Genomic DNA, 25,959 nt, shown 5'->3' on the forward strand with positions numbered 1-25,959 from the left:
TGAGTGGGTGGTTTCCTGCAGTTTCTGTGTAGTTAAATAAGTTTTAGAATTGGTATTAATTGGCCCCCTTATAGATGCCTTTAATGAGGAAGCCGTTGTAACTCTGGTAAATTAACATCTTTAGAGTTCATTGTTACCAAATAAAAGTTAATTGACATGGAAGTCTTATATACATTGTTGTCCCTCTTGTGATTCAATGTAAATGTACCTTTTAAAAAATGAAGTTATGGTTAATAGTTTTTTGGGAGTTTGGGTTTTTTTTTTTTCATATTGTTTATGTTTGAATACAAGATATTAACAAAAAGACTTAGAATCTGAATTTTGACTTTCTGATCTGGGAGACCTGACTGGGGAATACTTTAAATGAGGTCTCCACTCCTAGGTAGTTGTATTATTCATCAGACTAATACCGTGACAGGAAAGGAATAGAATCCTTTAGCCGGTATGGCTTGGGGTGAGCCACTGGATGAAGGAACGACACATGTTTTTGTGTTGTTGCTTTGTTTAACCGCTTTTAAGAACATATGTTCTGAGGTTGGATGGGTGAGGGGAGGTAATGGAATTTCTGATAACAGGAAGGGTAATAAAAAAATAATAAAATTGCTAGAAGATTATGGTAAATAATCAATGTGGAAGTAGAAATAAATTGTTGTACCAGAAGAGACGATGAAATTATTTTCTTACTTATTCTGTGATTATTCGCTAGTTTTTTGTTGTTGTTGTTGTTGTCAGTGAATACTTTATACAGAATTACTTATGAATTTTGATTTGATAGTGCAATGTAAATGACTTGAGAAATTGTATTTCCGATAGTAACTTCTTAATGTTAAACTGGTTTTAACTAGTTATTAAAAATAATAAATATTAATATTAAATATTAAATAAATAATAAATATTTATTAAATAAATAAAAAATAAATATTAAGTGTTTACTATTTCCTTGAGGGAAGAAAAAGGGGAGTGGTAAAGTTGCTATTCTGGTTTTTGTGATGCTTTTACATGACCAATGACCACAACTCCTGGATGATTTTTAACTAGCAGGTGGTCAGTCTTTTAAGGGTGCATTTCATAGTTGAGTCCCACTGATTTGGAGACTCTGGTGAAGATGTCATCTTTGTTACATTTATATATATATTTTTATCTCTTGACATAAAATGTTTTAAATACAACATTTCCTGATAATGTACATAGCTGAAACTTCAAAACTAGAAACTTTAAAACTAACATATATAAAAAGATAAAATTGTGGTGTGTGTGTTTTCTCCCCCTCTATAAAAACATCTTCATTTTATGTTCTTAGGTATATTTGACAACTTTTTGTACAAGGAATTAAGGTATAAAATAATGCATAAAATAAAATTAAGCAAAAGGTGATTGCTGCCTATGTACCATGCACTGTGTTGGAAACTAAGGATACAAAAATAAATAAGCTTCACTTCTTTGTATTCAGCAGCTCAGCGTTCAGTAGGAGAGGAATATAAGTAAAGAACCTGTTGCCTGCTCTGATAGTGGAGCTCATAATTGTTCGTGCACTCATTTCATTCCTACACCTATTGTTTTAACATGTCTTTATTTTATGTCTACTATAAAGAGACCACTGGAAACTGACTCTATCAGGCTTGGCATTGTAATGGTGGATGATATCTTTCCTCAAGGAGAACTCACTCCCTATGGAAGCTACCCAGACACAGGGATTATTGTCATTTTTTTCACTGTTATATCCCAAGAGTGTGGAAGAGTGCTAGGCACGTAGTAGGCGCTCATAAATATTTATTGGAAGAAAGAAAATAGATGACCCAAACCTGAGCTCAGGTTCTTCATTCCCCATTGTTAGGGAAGCTTTGAACTGGATTTTGGAGAATAATTGTTTACTAAGAGAAAAACGAGTAGAACATCCTGTGCAGAGGGTATAGGCACTGAGTAGTAAGGGTAATATTGAGGCTTAATACAAAATTCACTAATATTTAAAAGTAGATCAGAATGAAAGTATTATATGTTTGTGAACTTACAAGAAGTTATAGCTAGCTATATGCTGAGACTATTAAAAGCGTCTGTCTGTGGCATATATTATTCTTAATAGACATGCTTACCAGGAATTTTTCTTTTAAAGTTCAGTATTAAACTGGGAGTAATTTATAACTTTTAAATTGCTATATTTTAATGGCACTTGTGAATTATTAATCAGTGCCAGATAATTTACAGGTTTTTAAGTGGGAGAGATCAGTTTCTTTCTAATAAGGAATTTAATCTCCAAATGTTTTGAAGGACTTATAATGCATACTTTCTCCTTAAAATATTGAGAGGCTTTTCAGGAGTAGTCATATTTGAACCTAATAGCTGATGGCATTCTTGCAGTATATTTTTACGTTTTGAGTGTCCAAAGTGTCCAGAATTTTGTCCCTTTTAACAAATCACAGAGGTAAAGTTTTTTCCCTTGCTGTTTATATAATTGGATTTAATTATGTATTAATTTTTATTATGTATTTATTAGGAATTTTTGTGTATTCCAATGTAAATCTTAGTATTTTGTGTATAAATTGATCTTACTTGAAACTGTAAACATTCTTCTAAAAATTTTTTTGTTTGAAGTGCTTCATAATTTAAAGTATACCCAAAATAGAAAAAAATGTTTTGTAAACCAGAAAGACACAAGAAGCTAAGGCATGTCACACATATATGGTGAGTTGACTATTTTGTAGTTACATGACCTTAAATTGTTTGAACACTTTCTTTTGCAAGAACTTTATATTTTTGTAAGGATTTGATTTGTGTTTCATGCTAACCAAGTTTACTTAACACACAAATTGCTACATTTTCAAGGCCAGGGTGCTGGAAAATGACATTGCATTCCTTTATTTTCTTTGTTCTTGGCATGAACACAAGTTCAAAGGTGAAAGTAGTTGTTTTTACTGTGCACATGCCATGGTTTAGGCTCCTCACATAATACTGACAGGTTAAAGAATTATATGTTAATGAACACAAAAAATTAGATATTTTGATATTTTAGAGCTTGATTGATAAAGCTATTTCTTAAAATGGACTAATAGAGTAAAACAATAGAGTGACATTCTGCAAACTTACATGGAATGAGTTTTTAACATACTGCCTTTTAGTATACAAAGGTAAGTTTTATTATACATCCTTGATTTTAAAAATTTTGTTATAATAACCTCATGAATATGCAGAGATAAATTGAAAAAGTTTAACTATTAGTGAAATAATTTATCATTTAGGTTTACTTTGAACACTGACTTTTCACCTAAATTAAAATGAAATGGAAATAAGTTTTCTGGCAGCTTCTAAACTAGAGTTCAGCCTGGTGGAAATCATGCTCCCCTCCTCATTAAGTATTTTTCTTATTTCCCTTTTAGGAAGAAATCTTATTAGCATATATAAACAGGAATAAATCAGAGATTTCATATTCCATCACTGGTAATAGACGATGGTCTGAGTTAATGTTTCTGTAGAGCTTGAAGTCACAGCCTCAGTCCCATAGAGGACCATGATAATCAAAAGGAGTGGTGCTTACTGGGACCCTAGCTGGCATAAGCAGGGCATACATGACAGGGTTCAGTTCAAAGTAATTAAGGAAAACAGTACCAGAAAAGTTGAAGTTTTTATATTATAGCTTAATAAGTCTTTTATTGGAATGTATGATTTTACAGAAATGTCCAAAGAGCAGACTGAGGGAGACAATGTTAGAAAAGCAAAATGTTCCTAATCAAGAGTTTGAAGTCCACCACAGGCATAAGCTTATAGCAGTATACTATTTATTGCCAGAGTAGCATATTTTCTTGCCAAAATGCTCATAAATGATGAGAAATCCAGTGTTAGAATTCCAATTCTGGTCTTACAAATGCCCATCTCATAGCAGTACATCTGTTTATTAGGAGTTATTCCCTGAATGTGAAAGATTTCAGTCCTAAGTCACTGCACCTGTTGACAGGAGGTGTTTATTCCAATCACTAGCCTAAAGCACAGTTATTGCTTGACATTTTATAGCTTGGGAGGGAAAAAGTGTCTTCAAAGTCATTTGTTCAGAGTGGAGAAAATGGAGCAAAACAGTTCTTTTTACTCTAAGCACCACTATTTGGCAGTGTTCGCATTTGCACAGCAGAAAGCTGCAATATTGATTTTTTGCTCACAGAGCCTCCCACAAGTTTTTTCTTCGATTGTCAGATGGATTGGATTACACTTTGCTTGTTGGGATGCTTTTTTTTTTCTTTGTTGAAACAGAAATATATTGAAAGTACAGCTTAGAATAAATGTCATAGTAATAGTGTGATTAAAGAGCTTTAATTTGGGCATTTCTTTATGTTGATTATGTTGACTGAGCAATTTCATTGACTACTTGACCATCAGACAACTGTTTCCTTTCTTGCCCTTGTTCCTCTAGGACTAGAGGCACTCAGTACACCCCAACTATGTTCTGTACAACAGGGGTCCCCAACCTGCTGCTAAGTGTCATTATCATTTGGAGAGGCATTAAAGTAACATTGAAAAACATGAGTTTGGGAGCTGAAGTATTAGGTTTCAAACCTTGATTTCATTCTTATTGGATGTGTGATTTTGGAAAACATAATTTTTCTGTGCTTCAATTTCTTCCTTTGTAAAATAGTGATAATAATAATACCTATCTCATATGGTTGTTATGAGGATTTGTAGTCAGTATATATTTGTAAAGTCCTCAGAGGGACTTCTAGTGATGATGGGGTGAAGAGGGTGACAAATCCTCTTCCCCCAAACAAGTATAAAACTAAACAAAATTGTCAACAACCACCATTTTAGGGCTCTGGAAATTAACCAGAGCCAAATAAGAAATTGGGAAGGATTTCTTGAAAAAAAAGCTGATGGAACTTTTGGTGCACATAGTTCAAGTTTAAAGTGTTCTAGCCTGGGGCTGCTCCTCCCCCCACCCTGCACTCTGGCTATGTCATTGTGGTTAGTTTTGTCAGAGCAAGGCTGGCCTTGAAAATCTGTGACTGAGCTGCCAGGGAGAGTTGGCTTGATTTAGAGTAGAGTGTGGAAACCCATGCCCAGCAGTGTTGTCAGTAAAAGTGGTAAACACTGGAAAACAGATGGGGAAAACCCCTAGCTCTTGCTAACCTGAGGTTGTGGTCCCAGGTGGAGAGACTGAGTGCCAGTCTGAAACATAACCAGGAAACCTTGGAAATGAAAGAGCCAAACCTTGGAAATGAAAGAGCCAAACGTTCTCTGCGTTCTTGACTGACTGAGAAGCTACACACAGAGCAGGGGAGATGCGAGGGGACGTGGCAGAAAAATAACCAAGGCTGACTTGAAAACTGCTTGAACTTTGAACTCTCCCTAACATACAGATCAGTCAGCAGACAGTGGAGACCTTATTATGGGTTCATGGTTTTTGTGCAAAGTCTTTGCTCAGTCATTGGCTGATCACTAAGCTATGCAAAGATAGGTGTGATCCCAAGAAAGTCAAGCTAGAAAATAAAAATAAGAATTAAAATAACAACGACAATAATGAACAGAGACACACAGCAGCTGCAAAGTACAGGGGAAGACAGAGTCAGCAGATTAAATTCAGTCAGAATGCTAAAAAGAAAATATCACAACAGCAACAATTCTCAGGGGAAAGGAATCTAGAATAGCTAACAGTATATTATTTTAAATGTCTAGTTTTCAACAACAACAAAAAATTTGCAAGCTAATGCAGAGAAACAGGAAAGTTGACCCATACTTAGGAGAAAAAACATTCAATAGAAACTGCCTCTGTTGTGGGCCTGGATGTTAGATTTAGCAGATAAACATTTCAGAGTGGCCATTATGAATATGTTCAAAGATTAAAGTAAAACTATATTAGAGAATTAAGAGGAAATATGATGACGACTTAACAAATATGTAATAGAGAAAACATATTTAAAGGACCTTGGAGAAATTCTTGGCATGTCTTAGTTATTGTATCAGTGTGTTGCAAATAAAGAAATTTTCTTCCCCAAATACAGATATCCTACTTTCATCTGAACCCAGATATTCTGATTCAGTAGGGCTGGATTCGGGCTTGCAGATATGTCTTTTAAAAAATACTTACCAGGTGACTCTGATGCAAAGTCATATTTGGGAGTCAGTCATATACTCTTAGCAGTGATTTTTTAAAAAGTCCTGAAAAATGTGCAATTAAACAATTAAGGATGAATTCATGTACAAAGGAAGAGAGTGCAATTAAGAAATGGTACTGAAACCTGTGATGATTTCTTCCTGTGACTCAGTATAGTAAGTCATTAATGTGATATAAATAAAGGTGTAAATAAGTGTTTTTAGGAATAAGTTTTGTTCTGCCTTTTCATAAGATTTACTTAGGGAAAATGTTGAATTTTAAAAATTAATATTAATGGGAATAGTTTTATTTAAGACTTTCCAAACTTCTTTGAAGTTCCATTGCTGGTGGAAGAGTTTGAAGCCATACCCCTTGAAGTTTTCAGGAAAATAGGGAGAAGTGGCCAAAGAAAGCATAACAATTTACATTTTTCTTAAAAATTTATGCTTTCTGCCATCCGCTGCTGCCATGGCGCCCGTGATAAAGCTTGTGGCGAAGGGGGGCAAAAAGAAAGAAGCAGGTCCTGAAGTTTACTCTTGACTGTACCCACCCTGTAGAAGATGGAATCATGGATGCCGCCAATCTTGAGCAGTTTTTTCAGGAGAGAAAGTGAATGGAAAAGCTGGGAATCTTGGTGGAGGTATTGTAGCAGTCAAAAGAAGCAAAGCAAGATTACTGTAACTTCTGAGGTGCCTTTTTCCAAAAGGTATTTGAAATATATCACCAAAAAAATATTTGAAGAAGAATCATCTACGTGACTGGTTACGCGTAGTTACTAACAACAAAGAGAGTTACGAATTGCGTTACTTCTAGATTAATCAAGATGAAGAAGAGGAGGAAGATGAGGATTAAAACTCAGTTATCTGGAATATTTTGTATGAGTTCTTGAATAAAACTTAGGAACCGGGGCTTCCCTGGTGGCGCAGTGGTTGAGAATCTGCCTGCTAATGCAGGGGACACGGGTTCGAGCCCTGGTCTGGGAAGATCCCACATGCCACGGAGCAGCTGGGCCCGTGAGCCACAATTGCTGAGCCTGCGCGTCTGGAGCCTGTGCCCCGCGACGGGAGGGGCCGCGATAGAGAAAGGCCCGCGCACCGCGATGAAGAGCGGTCCCCGCACCGCGATGAAGAGTGGCCCCCGCTTGCCGCAACTGGAGAAAGCCCTCGCACGAACCGAAGACCCAACACAGCCAAAAATAAAAATAAATAAATAAATAAATAAATAAGAAAATCCTTTAAAAAAAAAAAAAAAACTTAGGAACCAAAAATAAAAAAGTTTATGTAGGTTTTTCTTTTCATTTAATAATTGGCCCGTGTTTATTTTCTCCCTTCCAGTAAGTCTTTGGTTAAAATAGTTAATCCAGAAAGATGTCTACTTGTGATTTGTATGAATCCTGACTAATTCATCATGTACTTTTGAGAATTGTCTTGGCAGTACCATACAGTCTACATTATTGTGCCATAGTCCATCCATGCTAACATTCTCATATGTTTATATCTTAAAGAAATAGAGCAACAAATGTCTTAATTGTTGACCACTTGAAAATGTTAGAATAGCATGTATACCTGAGTAAAAGGAGCTTGCCTGTTTAGAATGATAGATTGGTGAAATTTGATAGGACTCTGAAATGACTTAAATTCTTCAGAAAAAGAAATTAAAACCCAGAAAAATAAAATGACTTAGCCAAGTTCACAAGGCTGACCCAGACACCTGTACTGTTCAGTACTCTTTCTGTATGTCCATACTTGCACAGTGTAGATTTTGCTCTCTTAATAAGTTTATGGCACACGTCGCTACATTTCCACAAATACAATTTTCATTATTATCTATATGTTGTGTGAACCTTTAAAATAATTGTTTCCGGGCTTCCCTGGTGGTGCAGTGGTTGAGAGTCTGCCTGCCAATGCAGGGGACACGGGTTCGAGCCCTGGTCTGGGAAGATCCCACATGCCGCGGAGCAACTAGGCCCGTGAGCCACAACTACTGAGCCTGCGCGTCTGGAGCCTGTGCTACGCAACAAGAGAGGCCACGATAGTGAGAGGCCCGCGCACCGCGATGAGGAGTGGCCCCCGCTCGCCGCAACTAGAGAAAGCCCTAGCACAGAAACGAAGACCCAACACAGCTAAAAATAAATAAATAAATAAATTTTAAAAAATAATTGTTTCCTGTCAAATTCACTAACATTTTTTGGTGAATTTCAAATGGTATGAAAAATTATAAAGTAAATCTTGTTTGTATTATCAACATGGTGGCTTGAGAAGTCACAGAATCCCTTTCTGTTCATGGCCATTACTAAAAGCATGGGCTCTGGAATCTGAGAACCCTGCATGCATTAGAATCTAACTCACTGTAATCCTTGAGACCCTGAATTACTTACTATTTAATGCCTTAGTTTCATACTCTGTAAATTGGTGTTATTACAGTTAACTACTCCATTGTTTTTTGTTGTGTTGATAGTTGTTGATGATGCTGGTGATCATAAAGAGGGTGATCCATAAAAAGCAGTTTGGACAGTATCTAAACGTTGTAATTGCTATGTAAATGTTAGCTACTACAATATTTACTTTTTATTTTTTTCTTCATATTTGTTTTATATGGAGATATATATATATATATATATATATATATATATATCCATATCCAGTTGGAAACACAGATTTAAATAAAGGAAGGTTCATAAACATCTGTCTTTGTGAGAAACACTAATGAACCCCAGTGGTACCTAGAAAATAATAAATTGACAGAATTTAAACATTTCTTTCTTTTTTTGAGGCTATAACATAATGTTATTGATTATTAAGTAATTTATCTGTTTCTGAATGCTCACTCTTTGTTTTCACTGCCAAAGGAAATAGATATTACAGAGGAAAACGCATTTTAATTTATATTGTTTTAAACAGATACTAGTTGTTCAACTTAGCAATTTGGTTTGACAGCAGTTATTGGAATTATGTATCATGTACCAATCTAGCATTGGAATCATAACTAACTATCATCAGAGTCTAGCAGGGAAGATATATATTAAAAATGAATATCCACAGCACCATGTGGTAATAACAAGCGATTTTTAAATTTTATACATAAGTATAAAGTTAATGGAAACAGAGGTGAGAGAGCAAGAATTTAGGAAAGAGAACACTTACGATTTAAGGCAATAACATTATAGCGTTAAATAAAGCAACATTCACCATTAAGAACTCATTCAGTTCTATGCAATGAAAGTATAAGTGCCATGATCTGTTCTTCAGAAAATTCTATATTGGAAATCTACTACATTAGTAAAGTGTGCTGATCTTTCTATTTTTTTTCCTTCTCTTTTTCCATAGTTTACCTTTTTGGATGACTAATATTAAGGCTTTAAAAATCCTTTCTCTGAATTATCAAAACAGCAAGACTTCTGCAACTTCTCAAATGTCTTTCAAAAGCAGAGGAAAATTCACTTAGAACCATAACTATAATCCTGCAAACTATCAACAACAAAAATTAAGGAGCTCAAGTTAAAAACCACAGTGCTTCAGAATCAATTCTATATTTTTGACAAATACTACAACTTGTGAATTTTGGCTCCAAGTCAGTCTTACAATAACATTTTCTCATATTTGTAATATTCTCTAATATGATTTACAAGGAATTATAATTGCAAATCATCTCTGGCTTTAAAATATGCAGTGCTCCAAAATTTTATATGATGTCACTTGTTTGAATTTTCACACAGCTTTTTGCCACAGAAGTGTGTCCGCTTCTGAAGCCCTAAAACATATTTTCATTTAAAACAAATATAATACTAATTTAAGCTGAATTATTTGTATAAGCAGTACAGTATCAGCAAATGGAAGAAAGCAATAACATATGTAAAAGTTTATTTATGAACTTGGGAAAAGGTTGAAAGGTTGGCCCCTTTACTGTTTGTCATGATATTGCCCAGCTCCATTTCTGTATTCCTTCTTCATTGATAGTGCGCTTCTCTTTTAGTAATCTTGTAAGACCATAAATCTTCTTAGTGAAAACCTACCAAGGTTGGCGTTTGCCTCAATCCCCTGAAGATTTCTGTGCTCTAAACTGTGTGCTTTTCTTCTCTCTCCATCCCAATTACATTTTTAGTTTTCTCAGTAGAACTGAGAACTCAGCCAAGTTTGAGAATTGCTGATTTTCTAAATCATACCAAGGTGCAACCCACTAACTAATCATTTTGCAGGATTATTTGCATCTTAGAAAGAAGATGCATGTTTATCCAGGAGACTGTTTATTTTATTGTATTAGTGAGAGACGTTGTGCAATAGTTAAAGAGAACAGGTTTTAACATTGGATTGACCTGGACAGAACCTAGCTCTTCAACTTAGAAGTTTATGTCTTGGAACAGTTTACTTCTGAATGTCATTTTTTTTTTTTCCAGTAAAAAGGGATATAAGGGATAACTCATGTGATGCAGAGTAATTAAAAGGATAGAGATAAGAAAAAATACTGAAATTAATGCTAGTCTTTTATAAAAGAAATGCTATAGATGGCAACAAGTTAGAGAACTGAAATAAAAAATTGGGTCAATGTAGAAGTTTTTGATATGGTAGGTAACCCATAGGTAACACATCAGCACACAGAGATGTGCTTCTCCCACACATAGTTGTTCTTGGCTGTTCTTGGCTTTCTCTGCTTTTACCTTTGTTCTATGCTCTGTTACTACTTTAGAGGACCCCTGGTTGAAAACCGTGATTAAAACCTAAAATTCTAATTTCTTATTCTATTTGGAATCTTTTTTTATAGCACTCATGAACAGTGGTTATCTACATTCCACCTAATACACCATACATAAGTTCATATGGCACTTTCTATTAAGTGCTTTTCTGTACATTATCTCATTTTAGAGTCACACAGGTAGGAAAAATAATAACATCATAGATGTTTCATCTGCATTTTGTAAATGACAAAACTGAATCTCAGAAATTTTGCCCCTTTTGGGGGTTTCAGCTTTTTGGACTGGATTGGAGCAGTGCTGGCTCCTTTGAATGCCCATCTGCTGAATCCTTTCCTTTATGTCAGTTTTCAGTAAAGAGTCTACAAATTGAAATAAGTTATTGTGCCATAAGTGTGAAACTGTCATAGTGTCTTAGTTATTTTGGGAGACACTAAGACAAATGTATTTTTAAGAGAATTCTATTAACAGCAATTAATATGTCTACATTAAATGGGTAAGTAAGGCCAGTGTCCTGTATAGCAGAGCTTTGATTTCATTTATAAATGAAAACCGTTCCTTTATTAATTGTTGCATTCTGTATTTGTAAATCTTGTCACTCTTTATAAATCCATTGATCAAATGTGTCATTTTTCTTTGGGTTTACTCATAAAGGGCCACTTAGTTTCTGATTGTGACTAGGTTATACTGAAAATATTTTATTAAGGTAATTTAAAATTGTCTTATAAAGATGAATAATCCAGCTAAAGATATATATTAAAAATTTAATAATACATTAGTGATTCATAGTAAAGATCCAGAGAATTATTTAATAAATGTATGAGTGGTGGCTTGAAAAACATACTTTGTATGACATCTCTTGGATATAGACATGACTCATATGACTTGAAAATGCCTTATTAAAATAATATACTTCATAAATTTTAATTTTTGTTTTTCTTTTTTAAGGTTTCAGCAGAGCAGCTTTACCATTTGGGTTAGTTCGTAGAGAATTATCCTGTGAAGGTTATTCTATAGATCTACGATGTCCCGGCAGTGATGTCATCATGATTGAGAGCGCTAACTATGGTCGGACAGACGACAAGATTTGTGACGCTGACCCATTTCAGATGGAGAATACAGACTGCTACCTCCCAGATGCCTTCAAAATTATGACTCAAAGGTAAATGTTCACGTGTTATTATCCCATTTTAGTTACTACATCCAAATTCGTAAAAGTATTATCATAACTCCAGACTGGACAGATACTGTCCATATCTCAGCCTATTCATTAAACTGAGTTAGGGTTTTACCTACTAATGTTGATTTCTACTTTATAATATTTCAACAACATTTAAATCTCTGTATCATTTTTATATAGATTGACATATCAGAAGGAATATGTATTACATGTTTTTTTATACATCATAAAATAAAAGTAATTGACATGTAATCTTGTTTTTTAAGCCTTCAAAATTTTGAAATATTTTATACTATCAAGAATGTTTAAATGTCTGGGTCTTTGGCAATAATTGCTCCTTAATTTTTTTAAATTAGTAAACTTTATTTTTTCAGCAAAAATGAGCAGAATGTACACAGAATTATCATACTCCATCTCCACACGTGCAAGGCCTCCCTAACCATTGACATCCTGACATCCCCCACCATGGTGGTACATTCGTTATAGTAGATGAACTCACATTGATACATCATCATCCCCCGAAGTCCTCAGTTTGCATTAGGGTTCACTCTTGTTGTTGTACATTCTGTGGGTTTTGACACATTTATAATGACACTTATTCACCATTGTAATATCATCCAGAACAGTTTCACTGACCTAAAAATCCTCTGTGCTCCACCTACTCATTCCTCCCTCCATCTAACCCCTGGCAACCACTGATCTTTTTATTTTCTTACAGTTTTGCCTCTTATGGAATGTCATATAGTTGTAATCGTACAGAATGTAACCTTTTCAGATTGCTTTCTTTCACTTAGTAATATGCACTTAAGTTTCCTACATGTCTTTTCATGGCTTAATAGCTCATTTCTTTTTAGTGTTAAGTAATATTCCATAGTCTGGATGTACCACAGTTTATCCATTCACCTACTGAAGGATTTCTTGATTGCTTCCAAATTTTGGCAATTATGAATAAAGCTGCTCTGAACATCTGTTCAGGTTTTTGTGTGGACATAAGTTTTCAGTTCATTTGGGCAAATACCAAGGAGCATGATTTGTTGGATCATATGGTAAGAGTGTGTTTAGTTTTGTAAGAAACTGCCAAACTGTCTTGCAAAGTGACTGTACCATTTTGCATTCCCACTGGCAATGAATGAGAGTTACTGTTGCTCCGCACCCTCACCCGCATTTAGTATTGTCAGTGTTTTAGATTTTGGCTAGTCTAATAGGTGTATAGTGATATCTCATTGTTTTAATTTACAATTCCCCAATGACATATCATGTTGAACACCTCTTAATATACTTACTTGCCATTTGTGTATCTTTATTGGTGAGGTGTCTGTTCTGGTCTTTTGCCCCCTTTTGTAATTGGGTTGTTTTCTTATTGTTTAGCTTTAAGAGTTTTTTATTTTTATATTTTTATTTTTATTTTTTTGGCCATGCTGCGTGGCTTGCAGGATCCCAGTTCCCTGACCAGGGATTGAACCTGTGCCCCCTGCAGTGGAAGCACGTAGTCCCAACCACTGGACTGCCAGGGAAATCCCTTTAAGAGTTTTTTAAAATATAGTTTGGATAATAATCCTTTATCAGATAATGTCTTTTGCAAATATTTCCTCTCAATCTGTGGCTTGTCTTCTATTGATCTTCAGTTTTAGAAAAACAAACAAAATAAAAACAACAGATTAAGAAAGTTAAAACATATAGTGCTCATTCTCTGTCTCTTTCTTCATATATAGATAATAGGAAGGAAGGGAGGAAGGGGGGGAAGGAAGGAAGGAAGGAAAGAAGGAAGGAAGGAGGAAAGAAGATAGAAAGTTATTTGGGTAATATACCAATCTTGCTTAATTTTGTGTTTTAAAAATGATGTGTTGGAAAGTGTGTTATAAACTATAAAATATATGAATGATGTCTCTTAACTGGACAGTTGTGTTTCTACAAGTAAATAGAATACAAAAAACTGCTGACAATGGGTATGGACTTTCCTCTGCCTTAACTCAGAGCACCTAATTCTTGGCATCTTTTTTTTTTTCGTAAATTTTGGTACTCTTGGCATCTTAATTAGAGTTTTCTTATATGTAAGGTATTAAAATTGTGTTCGTTGTGATTGAAAGTAATATCCAGCAATCCCAGTTATTTGGAACATAGAGACTCTCTGAAGGAACACAAGTTTCAGAGGGAACACAAGTTTCAGAGTTAACACAAGTTACAACGTTGATTTTGTATTTTGTTTACTGGGAAAACCCTTTATCTTTCTATTCAAAGCTTACACCCTCTCCTCCTGCCTCTTTTCCCCCACTGAAAACAGTCTTCTGTCCAGTTTTGTAGCTTATATGCTAGTCTGCCTTAAAGTAGAGCAGCAAATTTTCTAGACTGAGGTCTGATCAATGTAGGCACAGTGAAATCATCTAAAGGTGATAAGAGCGATGAAGGAAATAATGGAAAAACTGTTTTTTAAAAATCCAGTCTATAAGAGTGTGGGTACAAATTGCTGTAAAATCTCTAATTTCAAACAAAATAGGTATTAGCATATTTTTATTGATAGCACATTATAGTAAGTAGTTTTTTGTTAATGTTGATGCTGATCAAGATATTTTTAATAAACAAGAGGACATATATAATACTTTTGAAAGATTTCCATCAAAATGCTTTTATTTTTAGTTTTTAAAGGGTAGTTATTAAAAAATTAAGGTAAAATCTTATTTGCACAAATGGCACTGGATAAAGGATTTTTGCGGTTTTTTTGTTTGTTTTGTTTTTGTTTTTTTTAAAAAACAAAAGTCCTTTATGGACTATGTAGGATTTGAAATCTGGCTTGTGAAACAAACTACGTAGGATAATATACATTCTTTGGAAGAATGGATTCTGTGCTCCAATAAAATTGTAATAGAACAATTTACACATAGTATTTAAAAAATTGAGAACTGCCTATAGCAGGCAGACAATAAAGGTAACCCCTGATAATTGACCATTTATTCATTCTTAATATGTTGATTCAACTATTCAGTGGTAGTGATATCACATGAGCATCTAGAAGTAAGCCAGAGAGAAATAGGAAGTGAAAAATGATTATGTACAATTACCTGTTTTTATTAGACTGACAGGCAAAAAGCAGTGGGGGTTAGTACAAAGAGAATCTGAAAAGAGCTGGCCCTGAGGAATTGTACTTTGTAGGTAACTTACTTTTGTTTGTGAAGTTATACATTTAAATACATGGTTGAATATCTAGCACAACACATAAGCCTTATCATACTTGTTAATATAAATGTAATTACATATTATAGGAAATGCACAAGATAAGATAGCAAGTTATTTTCATTGTTTCATTATGTTATAAAAGCAGGGCTACATTTTTGATAATACATTTTAAAGGAACTAGAGTTTGGGGGTATTTAAATTCGGTGAAAGCATACTGTAATTTCCTTGTTATCAAAATCTCTGAACAATTTGCGGTGTGTTAGGGAAAATAAGGGGTTAGTTCCAAAATTGCCTGTAGAAACTCCATTTTTATATTGTTGAATTATACTAGTGGCTTATAATTATTTAATCAACACAATGACAATTTAAACATGAACACTTTATTGACACGGAAGACAATGTTAAGATGACTTAAAAGTGAGTTTCATAGTGGTAATTTATAAGTACTCCATTCTGTGTATGTCAGATTATAAACCCTAAAGGAAGTCCACCATATTTGACTATTACATAGTTTGAAATAGCTGTAAGAAAAATAGGTAGACAATATTTTTGCAGCTGAATTATTACAGAATAACTACTGAATGTGTAGAATACTTGTCCCTATTTTTTTAATTTAAAGATATTCTTTCAGTATTTACAAATAAAGTAAGAGTTATTTTCACCAAACTCCTAATAATTTGGCAAATTTTTCCATTTATAATCATTAAAAAAATGTGTTAATAATGTAGAAGATCAGACTTTTTTTCTTTAATGTAGGAGATTTCTCTTTGGAAAAATTAAATAAAAGCACTAGATATTTTTCTATTAAATTTGAAACTCCCTGTTTTCTACATATAATAATGGATATAGGCACAGAAATTTCAATACCGTAAAATATGTTTATATTATAATTCAAGGCTTTTCTACCCCCCCCCCACTGTCATCACTTCATCAGTTGAGAGTCAAGTAAATAAACACACTTGTAATTCTTGACTGTGGTGATAGTAAAAGTATCAATAATTGTTATTTATTCTCTATTTTCTATTTCCTGCTCACTTAAAGGTATGAAACCAAGACTCTATTACTAACTGATTCTACTTGTCTTTTAAGTACACTGAATGGCTCATCCTAAAAAGTGAGAAATGAAACTCTTTCCTAAAATGATATGTTTTAATACTCTATAAAATGATCACCATTAATTTTTTTAGCACTCTTTGAAGATAATTGTAGTGGGGTAACTTAAATATGAAACAGTTTCAACACTTTGAATTCATTAAAGCAAAGAAAAAAAACACTTCTTATTACTACTCTGAAGTATTTGATGAATAAGTAAATTAGAATTTTGCTAACAATACTGTTTCTTTGTAGCACTGGGTACAATCTAGTTAAAGTGATTTGCTAAATTGTACCTGAGATCCTCTTCTGGTATTGCTTATAACTGTCCCTTTGTTCATTTATTCACTCTAAGAGCTTGCCAGTTCTCATCAAGGTGGTTTGGTGCCTTAGATTATGCTTTGTAATTGTCCTTAGGTTTTTCTTTTTTTATTAGCACTCCAGCCAAGAGATCTGAAAGTAAGAAAGTATGTAAATGTTTACTGGGTTTTAAAAAAATATTAAATGTAAGGTTAATGGGCGTAGGTAGGTCCAGTTTTTCAGAGTCTTAACTCATACTATCAGATGTACATCAGTGTACCTCTGTCAGTGCAAAGAGGTTCTAAAAGTAATATGTGCTGCTCTCAAGAAGATGGTAAGAATACATGCCTCAGTTTTTTCCCTACAGTAGGAAAGGTGTATTTTGTATAATTGATTCAAAGATAGGCCCTTTTTTTGTGTGTTGAAATTGCCCAAGGAAAGTAAAATAGTGTCCTAGACTTAGGGAACTAGCCTGATTCCTTCAAAGATTTTAGCCAATTTTTTTAGCCCACTTATGGATACCAACTGGCTAGAACCTCATAGCACAACTACAGTAGGTTACTTATTAAATAAAATACAGTATATTTTTGGTTGTTAAACTACCGATTTAAATTCCTTTAAGTTATTTGGGAAACATGGTGAAATATAAATAAATAGTTCAGCAAACAGTTGTTTATACAGATCTGGCACTCACAAGAGTCTTGAAAGAAGAACATACAGATGAAGCAAACATAAACATATAGTTGGTAGTTACAGGTGAACAGATGATATTACCTACAGGAGTTATGTGGTTTGAGCGTGCAAAAAGCTCTAGAGAACACCTGCATTTAAGGGGCAGAGGTAAAGTTACCATCAAGGAAATCAGAACAAGAACAGGAGGGTAGTGTCTCATAAGCCAACAGTAAAGTATAAAAGAGATTCATTTTTTTCTCACTGCTGCTGAAGATTTTTATTCTGTTTAGCTCAAATAAAAGAACACATTAGGATTTTTCAGGATAGGAGAGTTTCAGGATAGAAGTTAAGAAAATAGCATTCAGCCTTGCATAGGCCATATGAATTAGATACCACTCTAGTCACAGTCATCCAGGCAAGGAATAAATACATAATCTAGATTTATGAAGTAGGAGTACAACTCAGAGAGTTTTTAGCTTAAGGGGAAAAAAATCTAGCTTCTAGAACATGGGAACAATTTAATTAAATTAAGCTAAGTAAGAGCCAAAACTTATTTCAGAGCCTAGATCTTGTCCAGAAAGGTTGGGATGATGGACATAAACTCAGAGTAGGGACCAGATTAATCTATTCCCATCCTATACCCCATTCAATAACTTCGCTATCCTTGAATTTTCCTTTTCTAAACCTATCAGTGTCCCAACTTATTATCTTCAAGTATAATAATTACATTTTATCTAACATTGTTAACCCAACAGCAATTCAAGTGGTGATAATTTCTTGTGTGCCTGAGGATTTGAAGAAATGTGTTATTTTATACATAGGTGCATTACTTTTTTCTGTTCCATGGTTCTTTACGTTACAGTAGGTTATAGAGTGAGACTGGAAAAATGAGTGCATTGGCTTCTTCACCTCTTTCTTGTTACGAAGCAAGGCACTTAACTCTCATAAGGACTCTTTATGGGCGGGAAAAACCATAGGCCATTGCTTCTATTTTAAGGGAGTTACTGAATAACAGATTTTTGGAACTGCCAAGGAATTTGGGACTCATCATAGTATAGCTCTCTCTCGTTTCACTTGGAGAATCAGCTGTCATTGCAGTCAAAACACTTCATCCACACTGCAGCATGTATATTCTCCTCACTTATTTTTAAAATATCTTTGAGAAGGAATGGCAACATGATATCCTTCTTTTTACTTTGTGAACCTTTAAAAAGGTTATTTATTTGCCACAGAGGCTGAAACCTCAAGTCGTCTATACCTGGAACCTCATTAATTAATATCTTAGTTGCATGAAAATTGATTCTTAAATAATATTTAATAATTATTCTTAAAAAATTCTGTTATCTAGTTTTGTATATATACTTCTGTTATTTTCAAGTATACTAATAGATATTAAGTGTGTGTAAAATATTTAAAGAAAGGAGATACTTAAATACATGCACACATCCACACAAAACCTTCATATGACAACTGATGCATGTTGGAAGATTCTCAGAATTTAACCAAGAAAATCCATTAAAATGTAGTCACAGTTCTGCCAGCGTTCTCTGACAAACTTCATGGTTACAGATTTCTGTGTGGGCATACTCTCCTTGACATACAACCCGTTCGACTTTTATATTGATGACTCAGTCTTCATAAAGAAACTTTGTATCCAAGTCAGAGCTATATAAAAGAGGTTTTATTTAGTTAATTTTTTGTTCCCTGACCTCTTTATAGGTATCAATAAACTTAAAACTCATCTTTCTAAGATATTCACATCCCTTCCTTATTAATCGCATTTTTTAGAGGGAAAAATTAGCTAAATCTGTTCCATCACCTAATTTGATGTTTTGTAATATTTTAGGGGTTGGCATATTTTATTCTTGCGTTATTATCAATACTTGCTAGTCAGGGGGTACCCTTCTCTTGCCTAGTATTTATTCAGTGTACCTATTCATTCTCATAGGGTCTAAGCCTGCCATTTCTGAGAAAGTGCAGCCTTACCTTTATGCTGTTTATCCCAAGTGCTTTTATCTATCTGTGGTGTCAGGTTTATCAACCATTTGTCCATTACGATGACATGCATCTGGGCAAAAATAAATAACTCAGATGCTGCTAACTCATCATCTCTGCGATGTATTTAGGTTATTTCCTGTTGGGTGATGGATTTGCACTAATTCTTTCACTCTTGGCTGAGTTGTTTTAAGACAGCTAACTGGAATTACAAGCACCTCTCTTTGGCCAAGGATTGGGAGGTTACTAGCACAAACTCTTGAACCTTAGTACAGTAATAAATAACAATTAATGCTCTAATTGGTATATCTAATTGAGCACATACTTTGCATGTCACTTACTGATAGGCGTTTAAACCAAAGCACGCATTATAGGAAGGAAAGACTATTGGCAGTAATAAACATGAACCATATTAAACATTCACATTTAGTGTGTAAGAAAGACTAATAAATTATAAAATGGCTTAGAAGACAAATCATCTTAATATCCCTTATGACCCTCCTTATCAAATGTGGAAGAAAGAAACAGTCACATCAAAGATTCTGCCTTACAGGGTCCTCTGTTTCTCCTTTTAAGATGAAAATTAGTAAAATAATTGTGCTGGATAATGAACACTGAGAATACAAGCATGACCTGCTGGTTTTTCTGGTGCTTAATATGTGGGTTTTACCTTTGTGTACTGGTGGTCAAGGAAGCCAGAACCATTTTCCCTAAGGACACTATATTTCCTAAGGATTATTCAGTGAAATTAAGAGCCTTAAATAATACCGTGAAAGTTTGAATTTGATTTTATTTTTGGACAGCTACTGTCAGATGAGAGATAGGGAATATAGTTTTTAAAAGTAGAGACATATCTCATTTAAACTCTGGTGTTTTTATTATTAGAAGTGGTTTTTAGTTTTGAAACTAAAGTGGAGAGGAGAAAAAATAAAAATGAATATGAATATCCATTTGAATTTTAATGTTATAATAATCTTTTCATAGTCTGTTATCACTTATGCCAGCTTTCTCATTTGAGAGGTGAGTGTTATAGATGAGGTGACAGTAGTATTGCAGTAGTACATGTATTGTCATATACCTTGTAGATTTTTACTCTCTTAGAACATTCTCTACTACACACTAAACATGGGTTTCTATTTACAAAGTAAATGTAAACAAATTAATTTATTAAGTGACAGAAACCAGGTCTAATTCAACATTATATTACTACAATGTATTGGACAATCAAATGTTAAATAACTAGATGAAAGCACGCTAAATCTGTTTACATAAGACTATTTTCAAATACTCATTTTGAGTACTTTGTTTTGTACCTAAGTATGATTTCTTTTTAGTGTGTATCTGCTTTCTGAAGTCATACTACTAGAGTCAGTATATAAATATGACTTACAAGCATCCTTTTAAAAAGAGTTATACTTGGAACAAATAAATATAGTTGTTTAATCACAGTTGTAGAGAATACAAATAAAATTTTATTTTAGAGTTTCAAATCAAGACATAGCCACTATCTTTCCTTTTGATATGGCTTTTTCTTCTGTTTTCTCCTCTTACGAAAAACTCATAGATAAATGCTACTGAACGGTAATATAAAGCATATTTTCTACCAGTATAAAAAATTAAAAACAAATTATGAATTGTAAGTTCACTTAAGAATTTGGAATTATTTATCTTATGCAGTTCATATAGGCATTTTTATTACCAGGAAATAAGTTTATGTATTCATTGAAGTTTTGGAATAATTCCACTGTCTGAAAATAATACTGTTTATTATTTTATACATTTTATTATGTCATAAATAATAACAAAATATAATTTTGAGTAAAGTTGAGAATTTTCCATTCTTATTATCCTTTTTATTTTACTGAGACTTCTAATTAAGTTAAAAAAAATTGCCTATATGTTATTTGGTAGAGAAAATATTTTTAATTGTTGGTTTACTATAAATCCTTGTGTTATTTTCTTACTAGCAGTTTAGCTGCTTGACTTTGCCACATCAAAAACGGGATAGAAATTGTGAGTCGGTATCATTCATAATATACTCTATTGACTAATTTTATTAAATGAAGAGAGAAAAAGATTTGATATCAATTGCTTAAAAACAGCTGAAACTGTCATTTATTATGGCCCTATTAATTTTTCCATATATTATATAATGGGATTGCACACCTATACTATATTAACAACAACAGCAATAACAGAAAACATCAGTATGGATATCTACTTTGTATATTGCCTAAGAAAAATTATTGTGGGTAATTAGATTTCTGATAGCATTTTACTAATATTTATGTCTTACAGATTTTAGAGACATTCTTTTTACTTACTATTTTCTTTAAATATCTTATAGCAATTTAGTTACAGTTTTTAGTGCTGTTTGCTATTCCACAATTAGGATGAGAGCTAACATCTCTCAGATGGTTCTAGGAAAAATCTAGTTTTGAAGAAATACAAAGAAGTGAGCAATTCTGTAATCTTAATATTTATTTTATATAAACCAATCAAGTGTATCGTGTAGCTAATATGTGTTGCAGTTCTCCCAATATTTCTTCGCATGTCATATGCACCCAATAAAGACATGGTTTTAGAATGCCCCACGGCCTTGAAGATAATGTCTGAAATGAGAGTCACTCTGTATAAGTTGTCAATCTCAAGACAGTTTTCTGTTTTTCAGACTATAGGTCTGTCATTTTTAATGAATTCAACTGTAATTTGTGAAAAAAGTACTGTTTCTAAAGGTGGATTTATCATGAAGCCAGTAATTAATCTTTAATGTCAGAGCCTCTTGCTTGCACAGGCCTCTTCCAACGCATTCTCAGGGTTCCTAGCAGTGGGCTCACAGGGTCATGTTTTTGTAAAATTTGCTGAAGTATGATATTTAAACACAATCTTTTAAGGTTTTGATTTCCTTCTCTGACTTCTCTCTTACAATTCCCCTCATTTATGGTTGCTTAGGGGTAGCTAAGAGCATTTGGGGATTCTGTTAAGTGGAGGTTCAGTTGGTGATAAATTCAGTTTGAGTTTAGTGGGGGTATTTTTATGTGGTTTGTAGACACTCATGTACAGTTTAGTTATTGTTAGCTATTCTGGTGAAGAACTGGCCTCTAGAAGTACTCCTATTACTCATTATACTGCCTTACTGATTGTGACGTAAATGTGCAAGGCCAGATGTCATATTACAGTTTAAAAGTGTCCCATGGCACCTGACATATGTGGCCAGTGGTGGAGAAATAATGTTTGGAATAAGTGGAACCAGAAGCTAGACTGGAAAATTCTTTCAGTCATTAAAGGGTTCTTATAGATAACTAATCAAAACAAAAGTTCTCTCCTGTATATTCTTGGTGGATTATATACAGTAGTACACAGAGAACATATCCAAAGGTAGTACTGACAATTGTAAATGCCCCATACTGTTCTCCCCTTTTAATGAGTATCATATAAAACAGAATGTATTAGAATACCTGTGTTTGTGGAGCACAGGCTGTAGCACTTCAATGCACCAAATGACATTGTAGGTACATGCCTAAAGTATCCAAACCATCAATAATGAAAAATAAATTTTGATCAGCTGTTTAGGAGGAAAAGCAAAATTATAGAAAGTGACACTATGAAATTGTGAAGAGACAATCCTAAGATGTATGGTGAAAAAATTATTAAGGAAAGAATTGTAAAGGAATGGGAGGCAATTAAATTTTTTAAATGTTTTTTAGTTTTCTGGGTTTTGTTACTTGTGATACTTTTAGGCTTTCTGAAAATTTGTGTTGTTTGTTGTGGTTGCCTTTTTTTTTTCTTCTTAAGTATTCACTTTGGTACCTTATTTTCTACTTGTAATTTTTTTCTATTTTTTCCTTAAATTGGTACCCCTAAGTGTTAAAAGCTGGAGACCTTACAAAACTTGAATCCACCCCTGCTATTTTTATTTATAATGTGTTAGTTTCTTGAAATTGGCACAGTGTTCCACTAGACAGTCTTAGGTTGATGTGTACATTTTAGGATATTTCTTTGTATCTTTTTAATTGTATCTCATTTTGTCTCCTTTATCTTTAATCTCCAAAGATTTAGGGTTTCAGAGAAGAAAGAGTGAAAAATTTTAAATATTTAAAAAATCAATTTATTAATTTATTTAATTAAGTACATAACAAAATATTTATTCATTCAGTAAAAGAGCTGAGATAGAAAAACCCATTTTCACAGTTTATGTTAAATAAATGCTTGGTTTAAAACCTTACTATTATAATATAGGCTAAACTAAGGGAGTTTTTAAACTACATGATTTTTAAACAAACTTTCAAGAAATTATACTAATGAGCTTTACTTTTATACTTTCTTCCCACTCTCCCAATTCCCCAGTTTGGGAAGTTTCCTTCACCCTCACCTCCCACTCCTATTAAAACCTTTATGTGGAGAAAAATATTATTTTTAAATTACTGTGTGATGATTTCATAGTAATCATTAATGATTAGTAAATAATGATTTCAGTAAATTTCTATAACATTTATAATCAAAAAATCTTTTAGTGAGTCAAAGCCTTTTTTTTTTTTTAATTTTATTTATTTATTTATTTTTGGCTGTGTTGGGTCTTCGTTTCTGTGCGAGGGCTTTCTCTAGTTGCGGCGAGCGGGGGCCACTCTTCATCACGGTGCGCGGGCCTCTCACTGTCGCGGCCTCTCTTGTTGCGGAGCACAGGCTCCAGATGCGCAGGCTCAGTAGTTGTGGCGCACGGGCCTAGTTGCTCCGTGGCATGTGGGATCTTCCCAGACCAGGGCTCGAACCCGTGTCCCGTGCATTGGCAGGCAGATTCTCAACCACTGCGCCACCAGGGAAGCCCAAAGCCTTTTTTTTATTATTACTCTTAGAACTTTCTAAAACAATACAGCAAGAGGAGGAAAGAGAATGAATGCTGAATTTTCTAGGACATTTTAAAATTTAGTAATTTTATTCCATACATTAAATTATCTTATGACGCAGTCCTAAGATGTTCTCATCGTTAATTCATGGAATTCTGTATATATAATTTAAAAGACTGTTTATAAGTAACTTTTGAAATCTAACTGTGAGTTATTATGTGAATGAGACTATACCTTTTAAAACAGGTATGTTGGATTGAGATATAGATAATGGTCATTACAGGTATATTATCTGATACATTGATTTAGAACCTTTATATGTGCATTGCCATTTATTTCAACCCTTGACAAGTAGACCTTTATTAAGCTGTGATGATCACTGAATATGAAATGTAACCAAGATTATTTTTTATTCAAACATAATTTAAATATTCATCAAAGAGAAGTTATGCTTGAGACTGACAGAGACTATTAACATCAAAAAATATAATTAACTGCATTGGGTATCATGAAGCAGAGTTAGCCAAATAGCCGAGAGGTCTAATTGCTCTAGAATTTGAGAAGCAATGGTTTTATTTTATGCTGTAGCTGTGAAATTAATAGTAATGTGGTTTCCTATGTGGGCCAATTAAAAGCTGCCTGTTAAGGTTCATTGCTGTATAGAAAACCCACTGAATATCCCTTAGTAAACAGTATTGACATGTCAGTATGTACAAGAAGATAAAATACAATAAAACCCGTGAAAATGAGAAGTGGTATTAAAAGACCTGTTTTTGAAAACAGTCCATTAAACTCTTTACACCATTACAGTGTTGCAGTGGATGTTGTGGTATGCCCTCCACATTCCCCCTTCAGATCAGGCCCTTTTTCCCCCAGCTGCCAAGGGAGTTGCCAGTGGATGGGCTCACAGTGCGTCCCTGCCCAGGAACTGCCATGGGCTGAAGGGATCTTAAATCCTTCTGCCCAGAGGCAGCCCTCATTGAACGCCAGAGTACAAAGGCTTGGCCTTCTCATCTTTTGCTTCATTTTGAGACATCTCTGAAGGGATCTCCCAACCTCAGAGCTCCCTCCCTGAGGAATTTGCTGGGCCTTTCTCACTCTACCCAATCCTGCTTCACTCATGGCCACACTGATAGCTCTAAGAGCATTATAAGCCTCTCAGAGCTCCTGGCTCAAATTCTGCTTCCCGTGTTACCCAACCTAAGGAACGTACTGATATAAAAACAAGTCCTGTCAGTGGTACTGGTTACATACATTATAGGAATCTGGCAATCAAAAACTAAAATGGTTTAAAAGCAAATTTTAAAAATGCTCAATTCAGGTCTAAAACATGGCATTTTACGTTGTAAGGTTTATCTTTGTCATGTGGTCCTTTTTCTTTAATCAAGGTAATAGGCTGACCTTTGTGATGCTATTCTGCTTTTTAGTTGAATACAAAAAGAAAGCATTCCTGATTGAACCCAAAAGATTTTGCCTTGCCCAGGCTGTAGAGATTTAAAAGTGGGCAGGCATTCTAATGGCATTTTGACATTAATGAGGTTGCTGAAATGGAAAAGTTGAAGGGTCAAAGATAAGAGCGGTAGCAAGATCTTAACAGTGTTTCTTTTTCATAATAATGACATATCAAATATACTTAAGAAATGACTGTTATTTCTAACATAAAATATGTAATGTTATGTGTGCATGTACTACTTTAAGTATTAGACTACTTTTTGTAAATAAAAATAATGCTAAAATTAGCTATAAAATGTGCAACTTCAGATACGGTTTATTAAATTAGGATAATCTCATTTTTTTAGCTCTAATTTTTGTAAGGCATTAAAAATCTTAAAATAGCATAATAGATTTTAATGTGTGTAGTATAATTAGGTATACATTGTGTCTTTAATCTGCAGTGATAAAGATGTTTTCCTGGTCATTCATTACTTAATATGCTTACCCTGTTTAT

At 33.8% G+C, this 25,959-nt stretch overlaps 1 protein-coding gene and 1 pseudogene across 11 annotated transcripts in view; both read left to right on the forward strand.

Annotated features, from left to right (window-relative positions):
- ADGRL2 (adhesion G protein-coupled receptor L2) overlaps positions 1-25,959 on the forward strand; it is a 180,344-nt gene that overhangs the window by 86,898 nt on the left and 67,487 nt on the right. For all 11 annotated transcript variants that reach the window (XM_057545761.1, XM_007174697.3, XM_057545793.1 and 8 more), the window contains exon 3: positions 11,706-11,919. In XM_057545761.1, the coding sequence (XP_057401744.1) occupies positions 11,706-11,919 (214 nt within the window). The remainder of the gene's footprint in view (positions 1-11,705; positions 11,920-25,959) is intronic.
- On the forward strand, positions 6,539-6,922 carry LOC103002721 (60S ribosomal protein L22-like; annotated as a pseudogene).

This window comes from Balaenoptera acutorostrata, chromosome 1, assembly GCF_949987535.1.
Source record: "Balaenoptera acutorostrata chromosome 1, mBalAcu1.1, whole genome shotgun sequence".
Lineage (NCBI taxonomy): Eukaryota > Metazoa > Chordata > Mammalia > Artiodactyla > Balaenopteridae > Balaenoptera > Balaenoptera acutorostrata.